The 25107-nt window shown below is 42.2% G+C and overlaps 2 protein-coding genes across 4 annotated transcripts in view; both read right to left on the bottom strand.

Moving 5' to 3' along the window:
• The window catches only part of igsf9a (immunoglobulin superfamily, member 9a), a 29718-nt gene extending 23569 nt beyond the window's left edge, over positions 1-6149 (bottom strand). For both annotated transcript variants that reach the window (XM_029709247.1, XM_029709248.1), the window contains exons 1-3: positions 5705-6149; positions 1517-1611; positions 1170-1364 (exon numbers count right to left, since the gene is read on the bottom strand). In XM_029709247.1, the coding sequence (XP_029565107.1) occupies positions 1170-1364; positions 1517-1577 (256 nt within the window). In that variant the 5' untranslated portion in view covers positions 1578-1611; positions 5705-6149. The remainder of the gene's footprint in view (positions 1-1169; positions 1365-1516; positions 1612-5704) is intronic.
• A 1325-nt stretch (positions 6150-7474) lies between these two features.
• Positions 7475-16689, bottom strand: tmem230a (transmembrane protein 230a). 2 transcript variants are annotated; one of them, XM_029709245.1, is made up of 4 exons: positions 16489-16689; positions 12421-12535; positions 12132-12254; positions 7475-7964 (listed from the first exon to the last, which is right to left on the bottom strand). In XM_029709245.1, the coding sequence occupies exons 2-4, from the start codon at positions 12520-12522 to the stop codon at positions 7824-7826; spliced, it is 366 nt and encodes a 121-aa protein (XP_029565105.1). In that variant the 5' UTR covers positions 12523-12535; positions 16489-16689; the 3' UTR covers positions 7475-7823. The 2 variants fall into 2 exon arrangements, with proteins under 2 accessions (XP_029565105.1, XP_029565106.1); XM_029709246.1 differs by having other exon boundaries at positions 12421-12582; positions 16489-16684.
• Positions 16690-25107: the final 8418 nt, after the last annotated feature.

The raw sequence follows: 25107 nt of genomic DNA, 5'->3' as shown, positions 1-25107 counted from the left end.
AAGCAGGTTAAACATGTGGTTAAATACAGGTCGATCTAACAGGTGAGTAACGTCTATGTAGTTACCGTGTGTGATATGACAAGCAGACCTTGAGCCTCTAACACAACCCTGAGTCAACCTGGCTGTCTAGCAAAAGACACCTGAGAAGAGTGTCAACACACCATCTACCTAATAGGTTGAACAGTATTGCCCTTCCTCCACTATTGGGAAGCTTATGTTGCTGTCCCTGTCCTTGTGAAGCTGCAATTCAGCGCAAAACTTCAAATTGGCCATAATTGGCGTTACTGAGGTTCTTCTTCAAGGACAGAGACAAAGAGCTAGTGTCTTTTATTGACCTGAGGTGAATCTTCACTCAGTCCACTCAATCCTCACATCACAAACTGCTGAGTGACTTTATTACCATACGTCTGTATGGTTATCGTATTTCCCTGTCTGGTTGCCATGGGTGTGTCATCTGGCGCTCTAACATTCTAATACGAATTGGCTGAACAGGTGTATAGTGTGATTTCTGAGCCCTAGCCAATACACACATTTGAATGCACTGCACCCGTGCACAAATTCCAATGATCAGAGACAGGTCAAATCTCACTCCCACCGGCCCGTTGGAAGACAGATCTTCCTCTAGTTAGGTTCGTCCTAAAACACACAGACATGCTCTCCCTCTGTCCACGTCAAGCCCTTTGTCTGAGACTTTAAAGGACAGAAGCCGTCACAAAAGGTATTTCTGCTCTATTGAAGATCCCTTTTCCCCATAGACTGCCTTTGTTCTCTGACCCTAGGGCGGAATGGGGACAATAGACCATGATGCAATCTGAGAGGACCAACGAACACAAAGCCCCCAGCTCACACAGACCATTGGGGTGTGGTGCAGTTAGGAGGACTGAAGCTGACAAAGGGATAAGTTACTGTTGTTTTTTGAGTGAAGATAGCTGTTAAGGAAGGATATAGGTAGGATGAAGTCTGGATGGACTTTTACTTTAGGAAAGGGGGTTTGACAGTGTTAATGGACAAGGCCTCTGGAAAAGACTGTTTTGGGTCTGGAAACCTCAGCCTTGGGCAACAGATGATACCAAAGTGCTGAGACGGACCTGACAGGGGGCTGAAATGAAACAGTCTCACAGTAAAATTAGATCCCAGTTGAGCTTGTGATGGGCTGAATACGGACTTACCCTCGTAGTTGGGATGCACCCGAGGAGCATACACTCCAAATTTGATCAGGACTGGGATGTCGAATCCCTGGCGTACCCATTCCACCACGTGCAGGGGCACAGACGCACCCGTGTAAGGAAGTGGCAGTCTACACGCCATCTCCACCACACCCCCTACCTTGGCACGCACCTCTGGCTTCTGACCGTGAGTGACCCCTATGAGGGTCAACAAAAAAAGACATTATAAGCATTATTATAATCCTACTGAGGGAAATGGCTGAATGTAGGGACAGGTATGGATGTGGCTGCGGAGAGAGCAAATGACAAAGAGTTCATTACAGAGGGAAAGCATGAAGTACTCCACTCACACAGAAGGCACAGTGCCGTCACCATGGTAACATCCAGAAAAGAGTCTCTCTTTGGTCCCATAGCTGCCAGTCAAACAGCCTCCAGCATACTTGATCTGTTGACAAAAATACACACTTGTCACACATTGCATCTTGCAAACAAAACAGACACCTGTCACCTCTCTCCAAACTAGTGGGCAAGAGAGAACTGACAGTTGTGTCTAGCTTATAGACATATGGAAGATGTGTTTAGATTTCTTCAACTACCTTTCTAAAGATTGGAATTCACCCCATATCATTTCACAAACGGATATCCAACAGACAACCCTGCCAAAACCCTCCCAGGCCTACATGGTTCTCATAACTTCAATGCCCATTAAATGTCACATAAATCTACAGTCAGTTTTGCAGAGCACCTGACCAGCTCCACTAAGAATCAGTGTGGTTTTCTCCTAGAGCTTAGTGAACTTGTTGGCTGTCAGCAGATATACAGCAGCCAGCAGTACTGTACTGCATGTGGTGCATCAGTCATTGGTGGCATAAAGCTGGCAGTAGGCTACTTCAAGCAGGTCAAAGACGATATTGTGCATGTTTTTATGATCCACCTTAAATCCATGATGAAGGTTTCCAGTTAGGAGGGGAAAAGTCAGAGCTTACCTCTACTATTATAACTTATACAGTAACCCTACAGCAAGAGTCGGCAACAGGTGGCCTGTGTGCCAAAACCGGACTGCAAACAATTTTTTGGGGGCCCACCAGTTTTTGGTCAAATCACCTGGAATTCTGCACAGAAATTGTTTAATTTAGGATATCTGTTCCCAAGTATCCCCTCTAATAAAGAGACATCTATGATCGTGTCTCAATGTAATCAAGGTATGAAGTTATTGTTATTTTCAAATACAATCTATTTTTAGGCTTAGTTGTGGTCAATTTGCAGTGTATAAATGTATTATAATTATGTTCTGCCCCGACGACCATCCACTCTGAAAGAAATTGGCCCCCGGCTGTATCTAGTTGTCTACCCCTGTCCTACAGTATGCCTCCATAGAGCTAGAGATACACGGATTGCTTTGCTGGAGTCCTTAACCACATAAGACGTGTGTGGCGTGCTTGTGTGAGGGAGCGATTTAACGGGCTAATACTCCACTCAACACTCCATCCCCAGCACGCTTTACCACACACCACTAATGCCAGCTTATTACGCTAAGTTAATTAGAGCCACTGCAGACCGCAAGAGCAAAGGCTATTCTTAGAGGGAGCAGCGGCACTCACCAAATCCCACGGACACGTGTCATCCTACGCATACACCCACCAATCAACAAGTCCACCAAAGAGAGCTGCAATCAAGCTGAAGAGGATTTCATAGCAATTCAAAATGCATTTTAACTTCAATGGAAAATATTGAATGCATTGAAATGTAAAAAGTATCAATAGTAAATAGTGCATAAGTACAGTTGAGTATGTATAGAAAGTAATTTTCTATGGGTCTTCACTGTCGGTATTAGAGAGAGAGAGCAAAAGGTCAACAGTGACCACTCCCTGAATGACCAACTGAATATGTGCAGCAAGACTCACCCTGGTAACACAATTGCAAATAGGTCATAGGCTACGTACAAATTGACACTCACCATAAAACTTTACAGGACTCTCTTGCACAAAGTCCAGATGACAAACGCAATTAAATAAGATTGTCTTGTAAATTGAGTATCATAAGGAAGTCTCTAGTACTACGGTAATAACCATTTTGAGTGTGTTCGTCTGTTGTCACTCTATTTCAATTGCATTACTAAGCAAGCTGCCTCTTATCTTTCCTCCCAAACAGAGAGAAGATGAAAGGTTTGACTGGTCAGTAAGAAGGGCTTGGTGTGTACACACAGTGCTGACTGTGTTTCTGTCGTTAAGCATCAAACCTGCTGTCCTAGTATTTGGCTCACAATGAACAAGGACTAATACCCAAGAGACCCTACTCCAAGAAACCCTACTCCCAGTGCTTTTTAAATGCTCGTCTCTCTCCAGAATGGAGGTCAGGTAGATATAATAATCTGTTCTGGAGGCCAGCCACACAGAAGAGACAACTAAGTATTCATAAAGAGACCGATGACATAATCCATCTGTGCTGTACGTCTGTCTCATTCTAAGATGTCCTAATCTGAATCCTAATCTAAATGCAAAGCCCTGAGTGTACAATCGGACTGTGACAACGGAGGTGATTTGGGTGGTGCAATAGCCATACATAGTGAATGTACAGTTTTACGACCATGATTTGTTAAAGCAAGCAAAGATTGCTTCTCTCTTCAAAGGAACAGCACTGCAATAAAGCAATAAAAGAGGGTGAGGAAAAACAGAGCCAGAGCAATAGTCAATACTGGGATAGTCGAGTCGAGAGAGAGAGAGAGTAGTTGTAGACTAGTGAAAGGTCCGAAAACATTGGGAAAAGGCTGTTGTTTTTTTAATTTGGTTAAGTGTTAGGCCTAATCAATAAAGGTGTTTACTCATTATTGAACCATAACTAAGAGAATGAGACAGAGAGAGAGAGAGACAGAGCCAGAGAAAGCTGTGAAGCTTCTTTAACCGTGGCAACCTAGGCCTGGTCTCTGGGCAATTCCCTCAGTACACTTCCTGCCTCCAATAAGCAGTGTCATCTTACAAACACACTGTCGACGTTAACACAACGCTCCTGCAGTGTTTGTAGAGCAAAAACAACAGCCCTAGTCAACAGGCAATGCCTATCTTTGATTTATCAGCATATAGGAAAGCAGGGAGGGCAGTGAAAGGGTTACTGGTAAAATACTATGTGCATTACTACATTTAATCAGGGAAATGGGCAGCGATTGATTTGTAGCCACTAGAGAATACTTAACCATTCACCTAACTCTATAACCCGGCCATAACCCTGCCTGGACACTGGCTAGAGAGGAAGCTCTGGATGCTGTTAAAATAGAGGCTTTGGCCAGATGTGCATTTAAGAGGGAAAGATTCCAACTCATCCATTGCCACTATGGTTGCGAGAGAGATTTTCTCACTCTTATTCTATTCATGTGAAATGGAAGAGACGGGTTAGGCCTATCACATGTGGGTTTTGGGGGTGAGGCATTGGCCGCAATATTAAGAGAGGTCACAAAGATCCCACACCTCTGAGTGATGCCGTGCATGAAAGTATTTTTAGAAGCTCTGTAAATGTGTATGTGTTTGTTGCACAGAGATGTAAAAATGTTCTACAAGCAAAATAAGAGATTCTAAAGGTGTCTTTGTGTGATCATCAGAGGTGACTGGATAAGCAGCTGTATTACACACTCCTGTTAATGCAGGTTGATCCTGCCAGCCGTGGTTTGAGGACTGGTTGTTCCTAGTCAAAACAAAGCACTCAGAACCCCACAGGTGAGATATTGTGCTCTATTCAGAACAAATTAGGCTTCTCATTCTCTAAGCCTCAAGGTATATGGGCATCTTCTGAGTAATAGCATAATAAAAGGGATGGTTTTCCCTGAACCTAGAAATCATCAGGGAAATGATTACATTCTCACATATCTGTTTGGAGGAGAGTTACCAGTAGATCTCTTGCCAGTGGGCTGGAATCCCATCATGACCGATGAGGTTGACACTTATAGCCTATTTTTACCCCTTTTCACTCAATAGTGATAACAATCTCAATTTAAAAGCATCAAATGGTATATGATTGGAGTATGTGTTTCAAATCTACAGTAAACTAACATAACCCCCACAACCCCTATTCACAGCAATGCTAGCACATATTTTACAATAAGTTGTTATACAATTACTTTTCTTGTGTGTCCTAAATTACTTAGGCAAGAGTAAAGTCACCTCACTCCACGTGACTTCAGTGATTCAGGACTTTAAACCTGAGCATAAATAATAAATATGAGGCTGGCATGGTAGTCAACTGCAAACACTGGCTCAGAGTACAATGAACCCAGTGGTCTCTTAAACACGTATCCCAGTTCCCTGTTTGTCATGTCTGCGACATCAGAGCAGGTACAATTGTCGAGGTTAGTCTAAAATAAAGATGCTCAAAAATAACTGGCTTGCAAAATAACTTGAGATAGATCAAGACCCACATTTGAGTCCTTGAACAGGTTAAAGCCTAGAAGGTTATATTAATAAATATTTAAAAAGCCATACAGAAGAGATTAAAAAAAATGTATCTTGAAGTTGTCCGGGAACAAATTGAGTTAGCAAAATACAATTTACCTGTTTTACACTAATGCAAATAAAGGCAGGTTGTATTTCCATTTAGTGCGTCAGTCTGAAGTATTCTTTCAGTAATTCCTCTAGTCCTCAGTGCAAAAGTTACAGGTGTTTCACCGTGTTATTCTCAGGTGGCAAATATGTTGTTTCAAGTTAATAACAGATTTGCTGATCCTTACTGAAACATCGAATAGTGCAATTTAAAGCAGGTCAATGACGGCGCATTCTGCGCTGAATTCTCAAACACAGTTGCTAGACGCGTTGTATATCCATCATATTTCCTCTGTAATATCCAACACGTATACGAAGATTTACGATACTTCCAAGGTTGGAAAGTCCCCTAAAAAGCAGAGAACAACTTTCCCTGCACATTTGATGCTCCGTAGAGAAGGTTTCTACTCTCACCTCTTAAATTGAGCCGCTTGGTCGACCAATCACCTCCCCCTCTCTCTCCCGTTCTCCCTCACACTCGCAGGCAAGCGCTCGCTCGCTCGCACGCACAATTTTAGAAAAAGGTTTGAACCAATTGTGCTTTTTACTTTCCAGTCTCTTTACCTTTTTAGCACGTTCGTGTGTAGTTTACATTTGTATTTTGTTGGCCTTCTTTGAACTGAATGTTTATTTATTTATTTTTTTAACTAGGCTAGTCAGTTAAGAACAAATTCTTATTTTCAATGACGGTCTAGCCCGACCAAACCCGGACGACGCTGTTCCAGTTGTGCGCCGCCCGATGGGTCTCCCAATCACCGCCGGTTGTGATACAACCTGTTGCTTTCCTGCATGGACTAAAACTAACTTATCAAATAAATAAACTATTAAAGATATGTGAAATTAGACTGAATGAAACATAGGCTACACTAGTAGAATAATTTAATATCCACACAAAATGTATGCTTTTATTTTATGAAAATTATATTTCCATTGGAAAAACAACTGCAGGCTATTCCAGTTTGCCTGACAGTAATGAAGCCTTGTGCAAATGCATTTTAGCACATTACCGATGATTGTAAATAATATTTCCCATTCTATTACAAAGATTTGGGCCAAAAATATTTCAATAGATGATAAGGGAATATTTCTTCCAGCTATTATTCCAGAACAGGGGCAGGTCATAAAAAACATGTTTCGATTGAGACCACAAGAGGGGGTACTTCGACAAATTATAGTCTCAGTAAAACCCTGATAATGCAAAGTTAATAGCAAAGACCTACACTGACTACAAAACACCTTCCTATTATTGAGTTGCACAGTTGCGTCAAGTTGGCTGGATGTCATTTGGGTGGCGGGCACGGGAAATTGTTGAGTGAAAAACCCAGAAGCGTTGCAGTTCTTGACACAAACCGGTTACCCTGGCACATAAATATTGTCTTACCCATTCACCCTCTGAATGGCACAAACACAATCTATGCCTCAATTGTCTCAAGTCATTCTTTAACCTGTCTCCTCCCGTTCATCTACGCTGATTGAAGTGGATTTAACACGTGACATCAATAAATGGATCATAGACTGACCAGGTGAAAGCTATGTCATGAAAAGTTCAGGTGTTTATAATGTTATGTACACTCAGTGTATACGCTTACGAGCTACTTGCAGCTTAAAATCTTGAAAACAAAAGGACATTCAAACAAGACTAAATGAGGTGCATTAGTGCAATCTAGCAAGACTCTATGCATCCTGCAGAGAAGTAACAAGTAGCATGTTGATCAAGAAATTAAGGTAAGTATAATTTTTCCTATTTTAATTGAAAAAATAAAGATGCAAAAAAATATCGTATTTGTATAAAGCCATGCATTTGGATCGTTTATTTTATTATTATCATAAATATGTGACGTAAACTTTTACAACCAATCACACATCTTTAGAGAGCATTACAAACAGTTAGTCATGACATAAATATATAACAGGCCTTGCATATCTTAAATACTCTTGCATAATCTATAATACTCTATCAGTAATAAATACTGTTAAGTTTAAAGCCAAAGCCACAGTCGCATTGCACATGTGATATGCAATAAAACAAAGAGAGTAAAGTTAAGCCACTTGGTGATGCTGTTTCTCAGTCTGGGAGATACTCGAGGTAAATGAAACAGTCTCATGCAGCTAAGAGGAGCAAAAGGGTGGCTCAGTCGTCAAAGTCTGGAATGTCATCATAGGAGTATCCACGGTAACCCTTGGAGGCGTAGTAGGCGATTCGTAAATGGTAGAATCCAGGAAGGAACACAAGGATCCCAATGATGAGGACTGGAACTGTACGGTCCGGGTGCTGAAAGATAATTGCCTATTTAGTCTATGTATCACAATCAGTGCCTGATTAACGAATTAGCCTGTGTTTCAGTATCTTTCACAGAGAGGCACGCACACACACAGATACAGGCACTCTATCCATCAAATTACAATTTGGCACATATGTATCATACAACACCACACTACAACCCTCTGACAAGGCAGGGCTGTAAGAGGAAGCACTACGTAGGCATACTGACCCCCACATGGCCAGTCAACACACACACAGCATTTATTCTCCAAGTGATGTCACACTAGAGTGTGCTAGAAATGGACACTGATGACCACATACAGTACTACATGTTTCATGGCATGCAATGATGTAAATCGGTTTTAATTTAGTTTAGTTTTTTTTAATGTTATGCGCACACACACTGTTGTGATGAAAACTCTTGAAATATCTGGAATTGAATGGTCACTGATCTACATGGGTGGGGAATGTACACTTCAAGCTCAATCAGCCAGGTGGTAGAGGAACCTAGGAGACCTGATACATTGATCCCCTTTAGGATGTTCCTGAAGAGGAAAGCAATGAATAACCTGCCATTGTCTTTTACAATTACATTATAGTATTGTACAGTGCATGACTTGGGATGGAAGTAGTGCAGGAGCTGTCTTTTTCCAAGTTGGTTCATTAGACTATGTCCACCAAAATTCACAAATGACATTATGCTATAGAGACCTGATTATTCACTGTTAATGGTTTAAACACATTTTTCATGACTTTTAACTAAACTTTCATGACTATAGCCTACATGAAAAAGTAAGTATTTTGAATGGAAGGCTGCTGTGTGAGCCCATGTAGAGCTACCACCTCCTGCCGTTTTGCCCTTGATCAAGGCACTTAGCACCCCACATAGATCTGCACTGTTAGTCACACATTGTCAGCATGTGGTCAACCCTCCATCTGGAGAGCTCCTGGGTGTGCAGGCTTGGCTTTTTCAACATTACAAACAAATACTTGTCTTCATAAAATGATTCCCTCATTCAACAAATCATGGATCAAATGGACAAGGTATGCTACTTCAAAGCAATGTATCCAACTATACATGTTTATGCACAGCAAGTTATTTGTTAATTAGGCTATTCTTAGAATATGTTTTACGTTGTCGTAATTACATGGTTACTGTGTAATAGAGGGGAATCCCAGCTTTTATTTAGGCTCTACAGTGCTGGTGAAAAGGCAACAATGAAATTAATGATTAGTTAGCTATAATTAAGTAGTGAGATAACTGCTACAAGTTATGTTTTGAATTGGTGATCTAGTTAGTCTGTCTGTCATTTTATACTTGCTGCTGAAATGTCGCGCTCTGTCTCCACGGGCAACAGCCCACTGGCAAACACGCAGCACCACAGACAGGCACTGAAGGGTCATTCTAATAAGGGCTCCTGAGTGGCGCAGCGGTCTAAGGCACTGCATTGCAGTACTAGAGGCGTCACTACAGACCCTGGTTCGATACCGGACTGTATCACAACCGGCCGTGATCGGCAATCCCATAGAGCAGTCCGCAATTGGCCCAGCGTCGTCTGGGTTAGGGGAGGGTTTGGATGGGGTAGGCTGTCATTGTAAATAAGACTTTGTTCTTAACTTACTTGCCTAGTTAAATAAAGGCTAAATTAAAAAAATGTAATGGCTGATATGTCGTTTTTTTATTGATTGATCATATTTAAGTGTGTTTTCATGAATTACATTAACAATTATGAAATTAATTTCCATTACTTTTCATGACCTTACAAACCCTCATTTGACAACTTGGAACAGCGCATCATGCCATTCAGGCTGGCACATTTTCAATCTGCGCAATCTCAAACAGCCTACTGTCACTCACAGATTCACAGACTAGCGGCAAATAAACTTGAACAAAGCGGAACCAGGAAATGAATGCCCACTCTTCATTGCAATTCAATGAAGATCCTGCCTTCATTCCAATTTGATCAACCTTTTTTTGCCTCAGTGTGTGTGAATCTGGGCCAGCGATAGATTACTTTGTTTTTATACACTGCGTGCACAATTATTAGGCAAATTGTATTCCTCGGGATTAATTTTATTGTTGAACAAACACAATGCTCTCAGTCAATCCAAAATGTTATTGAACCTCAAACCTGAATGTTTAACAAAGGAAAAGTGAGTTTTGTCTTTCTCAGGGAAATATATAAGTGTGCACAATTATTAGGCAACTATTAGTGTGCAGAATTATTAGGCACAAAATTACAAAAATAATTTCTCTCAACTCACTTGTTTATTCTCAATTTTTAGAGTAAGTGTAACAGATTAGTAACACAAAATGACAATTATATAACATTTTTGGCCTTTCAAAAATATTCAGTGCCCAATATAGCCACCCTTATTTTCAATAACTGCCATGAGCCTTCCATCCATGGAGTCTGTCAGTTTCTTGATCTGTTCACGATAAATTTTCACTGAAGCAGCAACCACAGCCTCCCAAATGCTGCTCAAAAAGGTGTAGTGTCTTCCATCACTGTGAATCTCACGTTTGAGAAGGGCCAACAAGTTCTCAATAGGATTTAAGTCAGGTGAGGAAGGGGGCCAGGTCATTATTCAGGCATCTTTGAGGCCCTTGCTGGCTAGCCAAGCAGTGGAGTACTTGGATGCATGTGATGGAGCATTGTCATTCATAAAGATCATGGCCTTCTAGAATGATGAGGACTCCTTCCTGTACCACTGTTTGATGAAAGAATCTTCCAGAAACTGGCAGTAGGTTTGGGAGTTGAGTTTCAGTCCATCTTCAACCCAAAAAAGTCCAACTACCTCATCCTCAATGATAGCAACCCATACCAGTACCCCTCCTTCACCTTGCTGGCACCTGACTCAAAGTGGTGCACTGTGTCCATTACTGATCCAGCCACGGGCCCATCCATTTGGTCCATCAAGAGTCACTTTCAATTCATCTGTCCATAAAACCTTTGAAAAATCTGTCTTCAGGTATTTCTTTGCCCAATCTTGACGCTTCAACTTGTGAATCTTATTCAGTGGTGGTCTTGTTTCAGTCTTCTTGACCTTGGCCATGTCTCTGAGCACTTGACACCTTGTACTTCTGAACACTCCAGGTAGGTTGCAGTTCTGGAATAGGGTAGCACTGGAGGATAATGGGTTCCTGGTAGTTTGACGTTTAATTCTTCTCAAGTCTTTTGCAGTTCATTTGCGCCTTTTCTTCCCCATGCGTTTTTTGCGCCCCAGTTGACTATTCGCAACAAAACGTTTGAATGTCCGGTGGTCACACCTCAATAGTTTAGCTATTTAAAGAGTGTCGCATCCGTCTGAAAGGCATTTTACATTTTGGGTTTTTCAGTGTCAGTTAAATTTCTTTTTTGGCCCATTTTACCTGAGGTAATGAGGCTGCCTAATAATTATTCACACCTTGATATAAGGTGTTATTCACTTTCGCCACACCCTCCCTCATTACACAAATACATATCACCTGAAAATGATTAAATCCAATAAGCATTCAAGTTTATATGGTTTGGAGTTCGAAAATGTGAATAGAAACAATGATAAGATCAGAATACTCACTAATAATTGTGCACGCAGTGTAGAGGAGCTGGACAATTTCAAAGTCATCACATAATACTGTAGGTGATGTTGCTGCTGATTGTATCTTTCAGGCCAGGATATCAGCCCACCAAAGGGCACCGTTGTTTTATGTAGTCAAGCTACTGCAATGACGTCATATACACTACATGGCCAAAAGTATGTGGACACCACTTCAAGTGAGTGGATTCGGCTAATTCAGCTATACCCTTTCCTGTTTCAGCATGACAATGCCCACATGGACAGCGAGGTCCATACAGAAACGGTTTGTCGAGATTGGTGTGGAAGAACTTGACTGGCCTGCACAGAGCCCCAACATAAACCCCATCGAACACCTTTGGGATGAATTGGAACACCGACTGCGAACCAGGCCCAATCGCCCAACATCAGTGCCCGACCTCACTAATGCCCGTGGCTGAATGAAGCAAGTCCCCGCAGCAATGTTCCAACATCTAGTGGAAAGCCTTACCAGAATAATGGAGGCTGTTATAGCAACAAAGGGTTGACCAACTCCATGATTTTGTAATGAGATGTTTGATGAGCAGGTGCCCACATACTTTTGGCTATGTAGTGTATGTATGTCTGTGAGCTACTCACCGAAACTTCTATAGATCCTGCAAGGAGAAGCGCACCGATTACAATCAGTAAGGAGCCAATCAGGAAGAGGAATGTAGCCAGGGCAATAGCCTTGTAGGGAACTTTGGGAGGGCTTTTCTTGAACTGTTTGGTATAAAAGGTAAAAAGATTGGATTCATAATAACCAAGACAACCACAAGTTACAATGATATGTGATATGACAGAGATTACCCAAAAAGGCTTAACTATAGGTGGTTGGGAGGTTTGAGAGATATGCATGTAATGCAACATCCGGTTGTCTGTGTCTCACCTGCAAGTCAATGTAGCCATCCTCATCGCCAGCTAGTCTTGAATACTTAACTTTGTTACTGGATACCCCACCACCAGCAACAGTGCTGCGTGCAGGCATCATTACAAGACAGGGGCTGTGTCAGGATGGAGAAGGCGACAACTTCAATGGCATTCAAATAACCTGCAAACTCATATAGACCATATAACTTAGTGTCCAGAAAGCGATAGCTAGCTAAGTACTGTACAGACAGAGTAACTAGCTAGTCGCTACAGGCACACAACTTGGAGGCTAGGCACACAACTTGGAGGCTAGGCACTGCAGGTATATTCATTATGCCAACCCTGTTGCAAAACATTTTGCATCAGAAACGGTTTATTACTCCAAACAGAAAACGTTTTGCAATGAAAACGAGTTTATTGGACAAATTCAGGTAGGTCCCTCCCCGTTTCAAATCAAATGTATTTGTCACATGCTTCGTAATAACTGGTGAGGACTAATAGTGAAATACTTAATTACGTGCTCTTCCCAACAATGCAGAGAGAAATAAAATAGAGAACTAATATAAAAGTAAAACACGTAATAATAAATACACGAGTAACAATAACTTGGCTATATATGGGTACCAGTACCGAATCAATGTGCAGGGGTATGAGGTAATTGAGGTATACTGTACATATAACTAGGAATAAAATAACAGTAGCAGCAGCGTGTGATGACGAGTAAAAAAAAAATAGCGTTCTGTTTGCTTCAGTTTGGTTCTTAAAATGGTAAACGGTTTCTGTTGCAAGACGTAATGAATACAACCCTGGGCCCGGATTTCCCGATAGCGATGGAATTTAGGCTCGCTTACGAGTGTTTTAACGATGCACCAACACCACGCAAAGAGAACGTTCGCTATAAGTGTTGTTGATGCATGTGTCGATACTGATAGAGTCGAAAAAAATGCAACGCTGCTCTCGGATCAGCTTTCCCCATTTAAATCTTACATTAACATTATAATTATTCCACAATGAAAGTTATCACCTATGGCTGCACATATTGAGGAGGCTATTCTAATTCTTACATTATAATAATGTACTAAATTAAGATTTGCCAAATTGTGTACGTTAGGCTACACATCATGAAATATATTGAGACAAATTACAGACAGTAAGTAGCCTACAAGTAGCTAAATATAAAAGCAATTGATTCAACATTAAATAAATTGCAATATGATTGAAATATGCCTATAGTCTAATGTATTTATATTTTAATGCAGTCATCTGTTTTCATTTGAATCATCTTTTTATACGTCTTCGTTTGTATCAATTGCAAAAGACATTGTGAACTTTGTTCTGAAGTTATCGGTGGTCACAGAAAGGCGGAGAAACCATGTGATTTTATGTTTAGTGGAGCTCTTCTGTGTATTAAGTGACGCGGGAGGGCAAAAATGGAAGGTTACGTATGTAACCACTGTTATGTGAGCTATATGGATCCCTCCAATATATTGATATTTACTCCCGTGTACACCGGTGTCACGGCTGGGGTCCACCCCTATATATAGACCCCAATAGCGTTCTGTTTGCGGTGCTACGGCGCCGTAGCACCGTAGAGGATTGGAGTGATCCATATAGCTCACATAACCATGGTTACATATGTAACCTTTGTTATGTTTCACTATATTGGATCACTCCAATATATATTGTTATACCCGTACCAGATTAGTAGACGCTAGAGGGACCTGGCCAGCCAGCGGCAAAGTACCAGAGTGGGACTGAGCCGCAGGGGCTGTCAATGGGTGGGGGGGGTCCCACCACAGTCCCCCGAAAGGGAGGCGATGCCCAGGACCGCTGAACCAACCGCAGAGGGAGGTGCCACATTTACCCGATAGTACCTAGTAAAGGTGCAAGAGGAAGCCCAGCTGGCCACAACACAGATCTCAGCGAGGGGCACTCGTCTCAGTAGAGCCCAGGACGCAGCCACACCTCGTGTTGAATGTGCCACCACAGATCCCAGCACTGGCATGCCAGCCAGGCAGTACGCTGTTGTAACCGTGTCCACGATCCAGTGAGAGCCTCTGCTTTGATAGCCCAGCCCCCAGGACTCTCTCACCATAGCAGACAAAGAGCAATCTGTTGTTCTCACTTGTCCAGGAGTGAGGAGATCTCCAGCTGCAGGGTTTTCAGCGGGTCGGCCACCGTGGTGACATAAGGCCCCTGAAGGACGGGGGCCGGCACCGAAACTGAAGTTGGTACCCCTCGAGCATTGTGGACAACACCTAGGGGGACTCCACACCCTCATCCCACTTTGCCCTTTGAGACCGAGAGAAGCGGCCCACGAAGACTGTGTTAGGGGTCCTGCCTCTCTTCTGGCGCCCTGAGCGCTAGGTCTCCCAGGCACGTCCCTATGGCAGTGTCGGTTAACACCATCACACCTGTCACAAAGGGAAGCCATAAGCTCAGCCAAACCAACAAGGCCATGAAGCAGGGGTCTGACGCCCTGGGAGAGCTTATGTCGTGACCCGCTTGGAGGAACAGGAACCCGGTGAGGGATAAATTACCCAGTACCTCTGCAAAAACCGGGGAAGACCCGTGTGGGAAAAACAGGCTGTTGCTTCACCGCACGCTGTGCCCATCCCCACTTTCGTTCCTTAGCACGAGGCGATTGGGCAGGAGAGGGACCCCACCGTTCAGGTGGGTGGCAACGGTCCGTCTGCCTTGGACCCAGGGCCTGAGGCGGCGGCATGAACCGTCTCAGGGTCTCCCAGTACCTACGAACCTTATCAGTCTGCTCTAGAATGTCATCAGTCCTGGGGTGATGGGGTGAGTGGCAAATGTGCTCTGGAGAGCAGCTGGCAGATGCGATTGGGCCAGCCAGAGATGGCGCTGGGAGGTAACCACCTGCACCGTGGCCCGTCCGTTGGCGCGAGCCACATCCCTCTGGAGCAGGGAAAGCAGGAAAGACACCTCCATCACTTCCTGGAGGAGCTCCTATGTGCCGTCTTGCAGCCAGAAAAATAGAGTCTGCAGGTAGGCCTGCAGCAGCATGGCCGCGTTGGTAAGGCAGCCAAGAGAGCTGAGGGCCATATGTGGCTTTCAAGTCCGCATCAAAGACTCTGGGGGGGTCCCGCCTTCAGTCATGGGTTCCGCACTGGTAGAGGCCCAGCTCTCCTGCAAGACCTCGCAGAACTCAGCAGAGATGGGGGCAGATGGAGAGTCATCGCCATCCACCAGTTGATATCCAGTGCAGTGGTTACCCAAGTGAGTAGGCTCCTCATAGCCTCGAGCCACTGGGGGCGATGAAGCCTGTCTGATGGCCTGTCAGCCCCGCTCACGGTCAACAGTGCCAGCACCGTCCCCCAGGAACAGCCTATTACTGGTCAACAGGGAACATCGCCATCGAAGCTATCAACCTCCTGACACAGGGCATGCACCCTCCGTTCAAGGTGGTCCCAGCGGTACGATTCATGCCCACGTCCAGGACTGGCAACAGATGGGCTCTGCTTGCGGTGGCTCCGGCCATGCTTCCTGGGAGGGGTACTGGGCCCAGTAAAGGGACTAACAGCTCACTGCCGCACCACTCCTGATGGATGGAGCTCGTCCCCAGCCTGAGCCCGGCCGACCCAGTCGCGCATGGCCTCCAATTCTGCCAGGCTCATACCCAGGCAGTAAATACATGAGGTATGTGGATCCCCAGAGGGATGGCACCATCACACCGGTCACAAAGGGAAGCCATAAGCTCAGCCAAGCCAACAAGCCCACGAAGCAGGGGTCCGACACCCTGGGAGAGCTATGTCGTGACCCGCTTGGAGGAATGATAAATTATTCAGTACCTCTGCAAACACAGGGGAAGACCCCTGTGGGAAAAACAGACAGTCACGTTAGCTAGCTACATTCAACGGGGGTGTATTCATCACGGAAACCGTTTATCAATTAATAACCAAACGGAAGCAAACAGAGCAAAACAGTTGTTTCTATTCGACAAATTCAGGTAGGCCCCTCCCCGTTTCGTTCGTTTCTTAAACGGAAGCATTTTATAACCGAATCGGCGCTATACACCCCTGATGAGCTGGCATAGCTTGCTAGCTAAATAAACATTACCTCTCACCTGTATTACTGCTGGACGCAAAATAATAAGTGACATCAACGTACAACTATTTTCCCCAATAAATGCTCATTTCGCGGTAGTGATAGACTTTTCAAATAGCTAGAGTGTTTTGTTCACTTGTTTTCTATCTACAGAACTTCATCAAGCCCTCTGTCTGCTTCCTTGTTTTCCCGTATTCGTGGCTGCGTGCGCAAGAATTGGTCACCAACATACAGCCTTCATTGGTTTCACAGACAATCTCGAGCGGCCATATTGGTAGGGGCACAGTAAATAGACACGCTACCCCTGGCTCCTCTTTATACCATTTGTGGTATAATAAGCAATATGGTAAACAAAACTGAATGACTTTTGTAATAACTTGGGTGACTAGTCCTACATGTTTTTTCCTAACTCTAATATGTGATTATATGAATAAAACAAAATAAGTATTCACTCACTATCAGCTATCATTGTAGCGTGTTAAAATGGTAGCTGTTATGAAAACTTCTACATGCATTGGTGATCTCCAAACCAATTAATTGGTTCGAAATGCTATACAGACACCTTAACTTTCCTGCCTGAGAAATGGAAATAAATCATTTTTGCACCTACAAAAACGTACAACACAGAAAATGACTTACAGGTGGATAATTAAATGTATGATAAGTAATCATGGCCCTTTATGTTAATTAAAATCAGACCTGGATATTTTGATTGACTAGGAGACAAACCAAATATAATAGCACAAATAGTTATATTTGGTTGTGTTACTATATGGTTTATGAACCATCTCTGATAATAGCAAACTAAACTAAAACAATTCAAATGTTATTTATCACATGCAGCAAATACAACTGGCTTAGACTATACAGTGAAATGCTTGCTTACAAACCTTTCCAAATGATGCAGAGTTTAAAAAAGAATAATACAAAAAGCCCAGGATCCAGTTGCAGAGGGAGGGGTTCAGTCCCAGGCTCCTAGCTTTGCCTGATGCTGTAGTAGAGTAGATGCTTCAATTCAATAACATTAGCAGTCAGCTCACATGTAGTGACGCAAGAAGCCATATGAGTGGCTACTAGTCTGCAAGTCCACTCTAATGAGATGCAGAATTCAATTAGAATCGACACAATTTCTTTGAAACACTAACCTGGCTATTGTAGTTAAGAAATAAAAAAACAATGCCATTCAGTTGATGGATTTATGTGTGTTTGTGTCTTGCCAGTTCATACAATTTACTCCCTTTATAATATTCTTGTTTTTCTGATGGAATCAGTTTTAGTCTGTGGTGAGTGTTAGAAGACGGGTACAATCGATTTCACAGCTAAGCTATTAGATGCCGTCATTTTGCTGCCCTGCATAGTGTGTGGGTGTACTGTAAGGCTTGTTCAGTACTAAGCTGGCTGCATGGAATGATGGTTGATTGAAGCTTTTTTTTTATGTTGATGTGTGTTGCAGACCATGGTTATTAGAGTCTTGTGTTTATATATTTGTTTTTTATTTGAAATTCAGTTTAGTTTCTGTTAGGTTTCAGATAAACTTTACTCGTTTTTATTTACTTCAATTTTATAACATTTCTATATTGTTTTTAAAATATTACTTAGCTTTAGTTTCAGTTTTATTGTTAAGGACAGAAAGTAGCCTATGCGTGGGAGGCTAGGAGCCATGTACAATGCATTCGGAAAGTTTTCAAACCCCTTGATTTTTTCCACATTTTGTTACGTTAGAGCCTTATTCTAAACAGTATGTATTAAATTGTTTTCATCATTAATCTACACACAATATCCCATAATGACAAAACGCAAAATTTTCTTTTGACTGTTCTGCAAATGAAAAAAAAAAAAATGGAAATTCCTTATTTACATAAGTTTTCAGATTCTTTGCTATTAGACTGGACATTGAGCTTAGGTGCATCCTGTTTCCATTGATCATCCTTGAGATGGTTCTACAAGTTGATTGAAGTCCACCTGTGGTAAATTAAATTGATTAGACATGATTTGGAAAGGCACACACGTCTATATAAGGTCCCAAAGCTGACAGTGCATTTCAGAGCAAAAACCAAGCCGTAGGAATTGTCCGTAGAGCTCTGAGACAGGATTGTGTTGAGGCACAGATCTGGGGAAGGGCACCAAAAAATGTCTGCAGCATTGGTCCCCAAGAACACAGGGGCCTCCATCATTCTTAAATGGAAGAAGTTTGGAACCACCAAAACTCTTCCTGGAGCTGGCTGCCCAGCCAAACTGAACAATCGGGGGAAAAGGGCCTTGGTCAGGGAGATGACAAAGAACCTGATGGTCACTCAGACCGAGCTCCAGAGCTCCTCTGTGGAGATGGGAGAACCTTCCAGGAGGACAACCATCTTTGCAGCACTCCACCAATCAGGCCTTTATGGTAGAGTGGCCAGACGAAAGCCACTCTTCAGTAAAAGGCACATGACAGCCCAGTTAGAGTTTGCCAAAAGGCACCTAAAGACTCTCAGACCATGAGAAACAAGATTCTCTGGTCTGATGAAACCAAGATTGAATTATTTGACCTGAATGCCAAGCATCACATCTGGAGGAAACCTGGATTGTGGTGGCAGCATCATGCTGTGGGGACGTTTTTCAGTGGCAGGGTCTGGGAGACTGGTCAGGATCGAGGGAAAGATGAACGGAGCAAAGTACAGTGAGAACCTTAATTAAAACCTGCACTCAGGACCTCAGACTGGGGCGAAGGTTCACCTTCCAACAGGACAACGACCCTAAGGCCACAGCCAAGACAACGCAGGAGTGGCTTCGGGACAAGTCTCTTAATGTCCTTGAGTGGCCCAGCCAGAACCCAGTCTTGAACCCAAGGCGATGCTCCCCATCCAATCTGACAGAGCTTGAGAGGATCTGCAAAGAAGAATGGGAGAAACTCCCCAAATGCAGGTGTGCCAAGCTTGTAGTGTCATATCCAAGAAGACTCAGGGTTGTAATCGCTGCCTGTAAAACTCGTTTTTGCTTTGTTATTACGGGGTATTATGTGTAGATTTGATGAGGAAAAAATACAATTTAATCAATTTTAGAATAAGGCTGTAACATAACAAAATGTGGAAAAAGTCAAGAGGTCTGAATACTATCGAAATCCACTGTATATGTTGTATAGTTTTTGGGGAATTCACTGCTTGCCACTGTGGGGCAGTAATGCATATGGTGATGGGTCAGGTAATAAGTTAGGTTAAGTTTAAAGGTACACCCAGCAAGATGACGTAGATGCACAAACAACCAGGAGAGTTGAAGTGCGAGGCTAAACTTCTCAGCTGTTTTGTTCCCGTACTACTACGTTGTGGCAGTGTGAAGCGCACCCTGTGCACATTCACAGATACTCTGTGTCACTGTGTGAGAGCAAAGTCTTGCATTGTGCTCCTCTCAAAAATGAAGTGATCGAAGGTCATGAAGTTTTGACTGCAGTCGACTGCAAGTTTTTGCAGTTGGCCTTTACCAAATTCATCCTGCAGCCATCGCCTGTATTGTAGGATGCTCTATATTCAACCAATCATTAGGGTGTTTTTGTTTGACCCATGTGAACGTGACCAAAGAAATGACTGAAACAGGAACCAATTTGTATACAGTGGATATATACATACAATGTGATATGAGGGTCTATCTCACTAAATTATTGTTCAATGTGCACACATAATATTAAATTATGATTTCAGTTGTTTGTTTGTTTTGGGGGAGAGATACATGCTTATTTCGACGTTATAAAGAAAACAATTAATAAACAATTACAACAGCTTTGCTGTTGGAAAACCACATTAGTGTGTGACTTTTGGCTGTCGCAGACGCACCTCGCCCGACTTCACTACTTCGATTTTTGTCCACAGTCAGTTGCTTTAGCCTTACCACTCAAACGCACCCAATATCTTCGGTGCTGTTCATGGCAACGTCATCTTGCTGAGTCTACCTTTAAATTATGATGTCAATCTTAATGTGACCTGCCAGATTCAGAAGCTTGAAAGGCCCATTCGAAATAAAAGCTTGAAAACCCCAAACTGAACATAATTCATTCGTTTTTATTTTAGTTAGTTTGGGAGTCAAAGATAACATTTTCAGTATAGTTTTGTTAATTATTTTATTTCAGTTTCCTAAATAATTTTTCCATGATTAGTTTTCATTTTAGTTTTAGTTTACTATAATTGTTGCAGAAAATATATAATGCTGCTCAGTGGTTAATTAAATGACTTGATGTGACATTAAGTGCTTCGGCAAGTATAACTGAGCATCTGTATTTGTGTGAGATTGTGAGTGGTTGAAAGAAAGTGAGTACATCAATTAGTGAGGAGGGAACATGATTGACAGCAACCATGATGTGGGCCAATGTCATGGGAGATACAATGTCTGTGACAAGACAAGATGCTGACAGTGGAATGAATGAGGTGAATGAAAATGAAATTACAAATTGCTTCCAAGATCCTCAGGATAGCAAAAACAGAAGTGATGTATTACTTTTTCCTCCTCTTATTACATTTTTATTTCCTGGCATCTCAAAATACCACAGCCCTCAGGTCTTGATGAGTCACCATATTGCATACTTTGAGATAGAAGATTGAGAGTGGTTTTATGAGATTTTCTTTTATTTGGTTTATGAACATCATCATGTCTCTGTTTCCTGTTAGTTCCATTCTGGGTACTTGTGCACCACAGGAGGTTGGTGGCACCTTAATTGGGGAGGATGGGCATATGGTAATGACTGGAACAGAATATGTGTAAAGGTATCAACAATTTCAAACACATGGTTTCCATGTGTTTGATGTCATTCCATTTAGTCCGTTCCAGCCATTATTATGAGCCGTTCTCCCCTCAGAAGCCTCCACTGCTGTGCACACTCAAACTTCTTCCTGCATTTGAACAGTAACCTGCGGAACAATTAGACACAGTAATCTCTTAGCACACAGCCTTCACCCGCTATGAATAATTTAACAATTATCCACCTGGAGCTGATAAGAGGAAATTGTATTTCCCACCACTGAGTGGCGGTAGGAGAAGAGGCTGTCTGCATTTCCCTGGCAATGAAGATTGAGTTTTACCCAAATGTAATCAGTTTATAATGTCTGAAGTTTTAAGTGCTATGTTAGGAAAGTTCAGTTGTGCGAGGCTGCCTCCAGTTTAGCAGTAGCAAAGGGTAATCAGTGCCTGTTGAGATGATTACCACCAGAGGCTTCTCCTGGGGCTTTGATTCGGACTTACCCACCTGTATTTATCTGTATAGATATGTGTTGCTGTATTTCAACCTTTCTTATACTGTTGTTTGTTTGAACACAACAGTGTTTGAATCAACAGACTTGCTAAAACTGAATGAGAAAAGGGGGTTAACTGGAATCAAATTCAACAAGTAACCAGGTAGATGCGCACATTGTCCTGGCCTTTTGACTTGAGAAAGGCTACTAATCTGTGTAGACATTGCCAAGGCCTTCTCCAATGAGTCACACAGTTTGTCTATGATATAAGGTTTCTAGGTGGATTGGCAAGCAATTGTTGTCCTTCAATATTTGTCTAATTGTTACTGTAGGCACTTACTTGGGCTCAGTTTGAGTTCATCCAAGACTAATTGTAATTACATTAACTTGTGGGAAAACGATTCTGCCGTGCTTTTAATATTCCCTGCACAGCATTCTGTCTCAGCACCCATAAGAGAAACAGCACAGTGGTGGGCCAATTACACTTGTATTATTCATTTTCATTACGCTCTCTCTCTCTCTCTCTCAAAACAAAATAAATAAATAGAAAATACAAATAATGATAAATCAGGAAATACAATTTTATCAGTAGGCATACAGTGGCAGAATAATTACAGACATGGGGTGAGACAGAACTAACAGGGTGGACGTGTTTGTATTTATGCTGATCAGCTAAATACATGGACATTAAGTAAATGCCTTGCCAATTAAAACATAAAATTAGCACTGTTATCCTTACAAAATCACTCTGGACTCTATTCAAGCCTGCATAAATGACATACCCATTCAGTAATGCCTTAGCATTGTATCCTTTTAACCACCAGCAGAAATTAATGTCAAAGGACCACCATATGAGAATAAAAATGTTAGTCTAATGCTTCATGTATAGTGGAGGCTTAACAAGGGACAGAGATTTGCCTTAACAATGCCTTCAGTGGAGACAATCGTAGGAGGTACACACCAAGTCTTGAACCTCAGCATGACCTCTCAGTCCAGGAGAGAGAGATTAAAAATGAGAGACTCCTGTATAATGATCAGAGATACACATTACTTTTCTCCTAAATCTATGGTGACTCACATGGGTTATGTAACCGAGTCTTGACCAGGTCTCAAACTTTACAATTTGATTCAAACTTAATCTGGAAATGACACAATTGGTAGAGGACAATGCCATTTTGCTCCTCCTGCATTGAGAAATGAAATTCAGAAATGACAAATGGACATTATGACCTTCCAATTCAAGTTCTATCTTTATTTTCACCAGTCAGTGCCATTTGTCAGATTATGTGTCATCTACATAACGCTATTCATGTGTTCACGGGAATATTCTCTCAGGCTGAATCACATCCGGCCGTGATTGGGAGTCCCATAGAGCTGCGTACAATTATCTGGGTTTGGCTGGGGTAGGCCGTCATTGTAAATAAGAATTTGTTTTTAACTGATTTGCCTAGTAAAATAAATGTAAAAAATAAAATAAACGTTAGTCAAAACATATCAATTTGCAGTGCATATCACTCGACAAAATTTATTGGAACTATAGCAAACAAAAGAGTTGGTTGCTAAAACTACATTTGTCACATTTTGTTGACAGTACAGCAGGTTGTCATAAAATTGAATTAAAACAAATATATAAATTGGGAGAAGATTAAATTAGCATGAACTTAATAACAAAAATTATTTTCTATTTTTTTTACCAATAATTGAATTACTTATGAAAAAAAAGTGGCAATACCAAAGTCCCTAGAAACCAATTCCACGAGCAGCAGCACTTAAGAAGAGCCCCTCATTTATGTTAACAGTTTTGTTATTTCAATGCATTGCTGTGTTCTGCCCGTCTAGAGGAATTGAAAGATACTTTTCTTTTGTGGAAATAGTTTGAAGAGATTGATCGACTTGGTTCTTTGTCACATATGCTGCCTCTAGGTCACCTGGCTACTCATTATGGCGCACACCTGTCACCATCGTTACGCGCACCTGCGTGTCGTCAGACTCACCTGGACTCCATCACTTCCCTGATTACCTTCCCTATATATGGCAATCCCTTGGTTCCTTCCCCAGGCGTCATTGTTTCAGTTTCATGTCTGTGTGCTGTTAGTGTTTCTTGTTTTGTATTATGTTCTGTTTATTTAATTAAAACACTCACTCCCTGAACTTGCTTCCTGACTCTCAGCGCCCACCGTTACATTCTTGCAAGACTTGTCTGCTAAATCATCAGGTAACACAAGGAAGGAATGGGATAGGGAAACTATAAACCCAACAAGGACAACAATAAGAATTAGGACATAGGTAAACCAACAGAGGGAGAAAGAGGAAGGATTTCTGGAGGATAGTTTAGGCCTTGCTAGTGAAACAAGTATTTAGATGAACAAACAAGCAGAAGAGCACGTGAATAGGAGGTAGAAACATTCTTAACATTGAGAGTATCTTAATTTATGGTAATGTATTGTTTCAGTAACACATTTAATACCTTTTATTTGTATTATTTCTAAAAGTGCATTGTTTAAAAAGTGCATTTATCTGTAGGTGCATTATTTTAGTAAGTGCTTTCATCAAGAGACACATGAACATCATTCTAGAGCGGAGTGCATTGTTTAGAGGTCACCATGGAGATGAAGATGGATAAATTCTCCAAGCATTGTTTCAGAGACCTTGCCATCACGTATCCTGAAAATGTTACAAGTGAGTCAGGAAAAAATCAATTCAAAAATCAATTGCAAAGAGGATCCCCAGAGACTCTGAGGGCTGACTTCATCCTAAAAGCAAACAAGGAAATAAAAGGAGACTATCTGTTCTACACGGATAATCCTATTGCTTAGCACACGGCTCTCCACAAGACCAACAATGAATTTAAAATGTCAGTAAACGTTTGTTTTCTGACATTTTAGGCAGCTGTACATTGATTTCACACCCAAATGTAACATTCATATTTATAATAACGACACTGTGATGGTTCAATGTTCGGAGGCCAGTCTGGAACAATTTGTTGCTAAACTTCAAACCTCTCCACTGTCACTACATACAACAGTCTCTACTCACTCTGTGCCTCAATATGTAGTCTCCAGTGTCCCTCTCCCTCCCTCGCCTGCAGCAGACACAGCCCTGAGCATGCCTCTCACACGTGACACCTGGAGTATGGCCTAACCTATACCTGTATACCTGGCCCACCATCCCATCCTCAGCCTGGACTGTTTTTATGACAATGTACAGCTGTACAAAGAGGCAGTCCCCACTTTTGCCAGGACGTTAAAGGATGTTGCTCTGGGTGGCCAGTCCACCTCACCCCACAGTAGCAACAGAACCCTGAGACAAATCAGACACTCCTTAAGACCTGCATGGCGCCTCACAGAGACTGGAGAACAGCCAGCAACACTGCCCCCCACACCACCCTCCACCACTTCTCTACCAGGAACTGCATGCAGATACACTGAGCTATGCCCCAGCTG

Source organism: Salmo trutta, chromosome 23 (assembly GCF_901001165.1).
Source record: "Salmo trutta chromosome 23, fSalTru1.1, whole genome shotgun sequence".
Lineage (NCBI taxonomy): Eukaryota > Metazoa > Chordata > Actinopteri > Salmoniformes > Salmonidae > Salmo > Salmo trutta.
The sequence above is the reverse complement of the archived record's forward strand: the minus strand, read 5'-3'. Positions and strand labels throughout refer to the sequence as shown.

Excerpts from the sequence above, each read along its gene's own strand:
- tmem230a (XM_029709245.1), bottom strand. The coding sequence starts at position 12,522 with ATGATGCCTGCACGCAGCACTGTTGCTGGTGGTGGGGTATCCAGTAAC. Across the intron at positions 12,255-12,420 it reads ATGGCTACATTGACTTGCAG|TTCAAGAAAAGCCCTCCCAA; the intron begins GTGAGACACAGA and ends TATACCAAACAG. Across the intron at positions 7,965-12,131 it reads CAGGATCTATAGAAGTTTCG|CACCCGGACCGTACAGTTCC; the intron begins GTGAGTAGCTCA and ends ATTATCTTTCAG.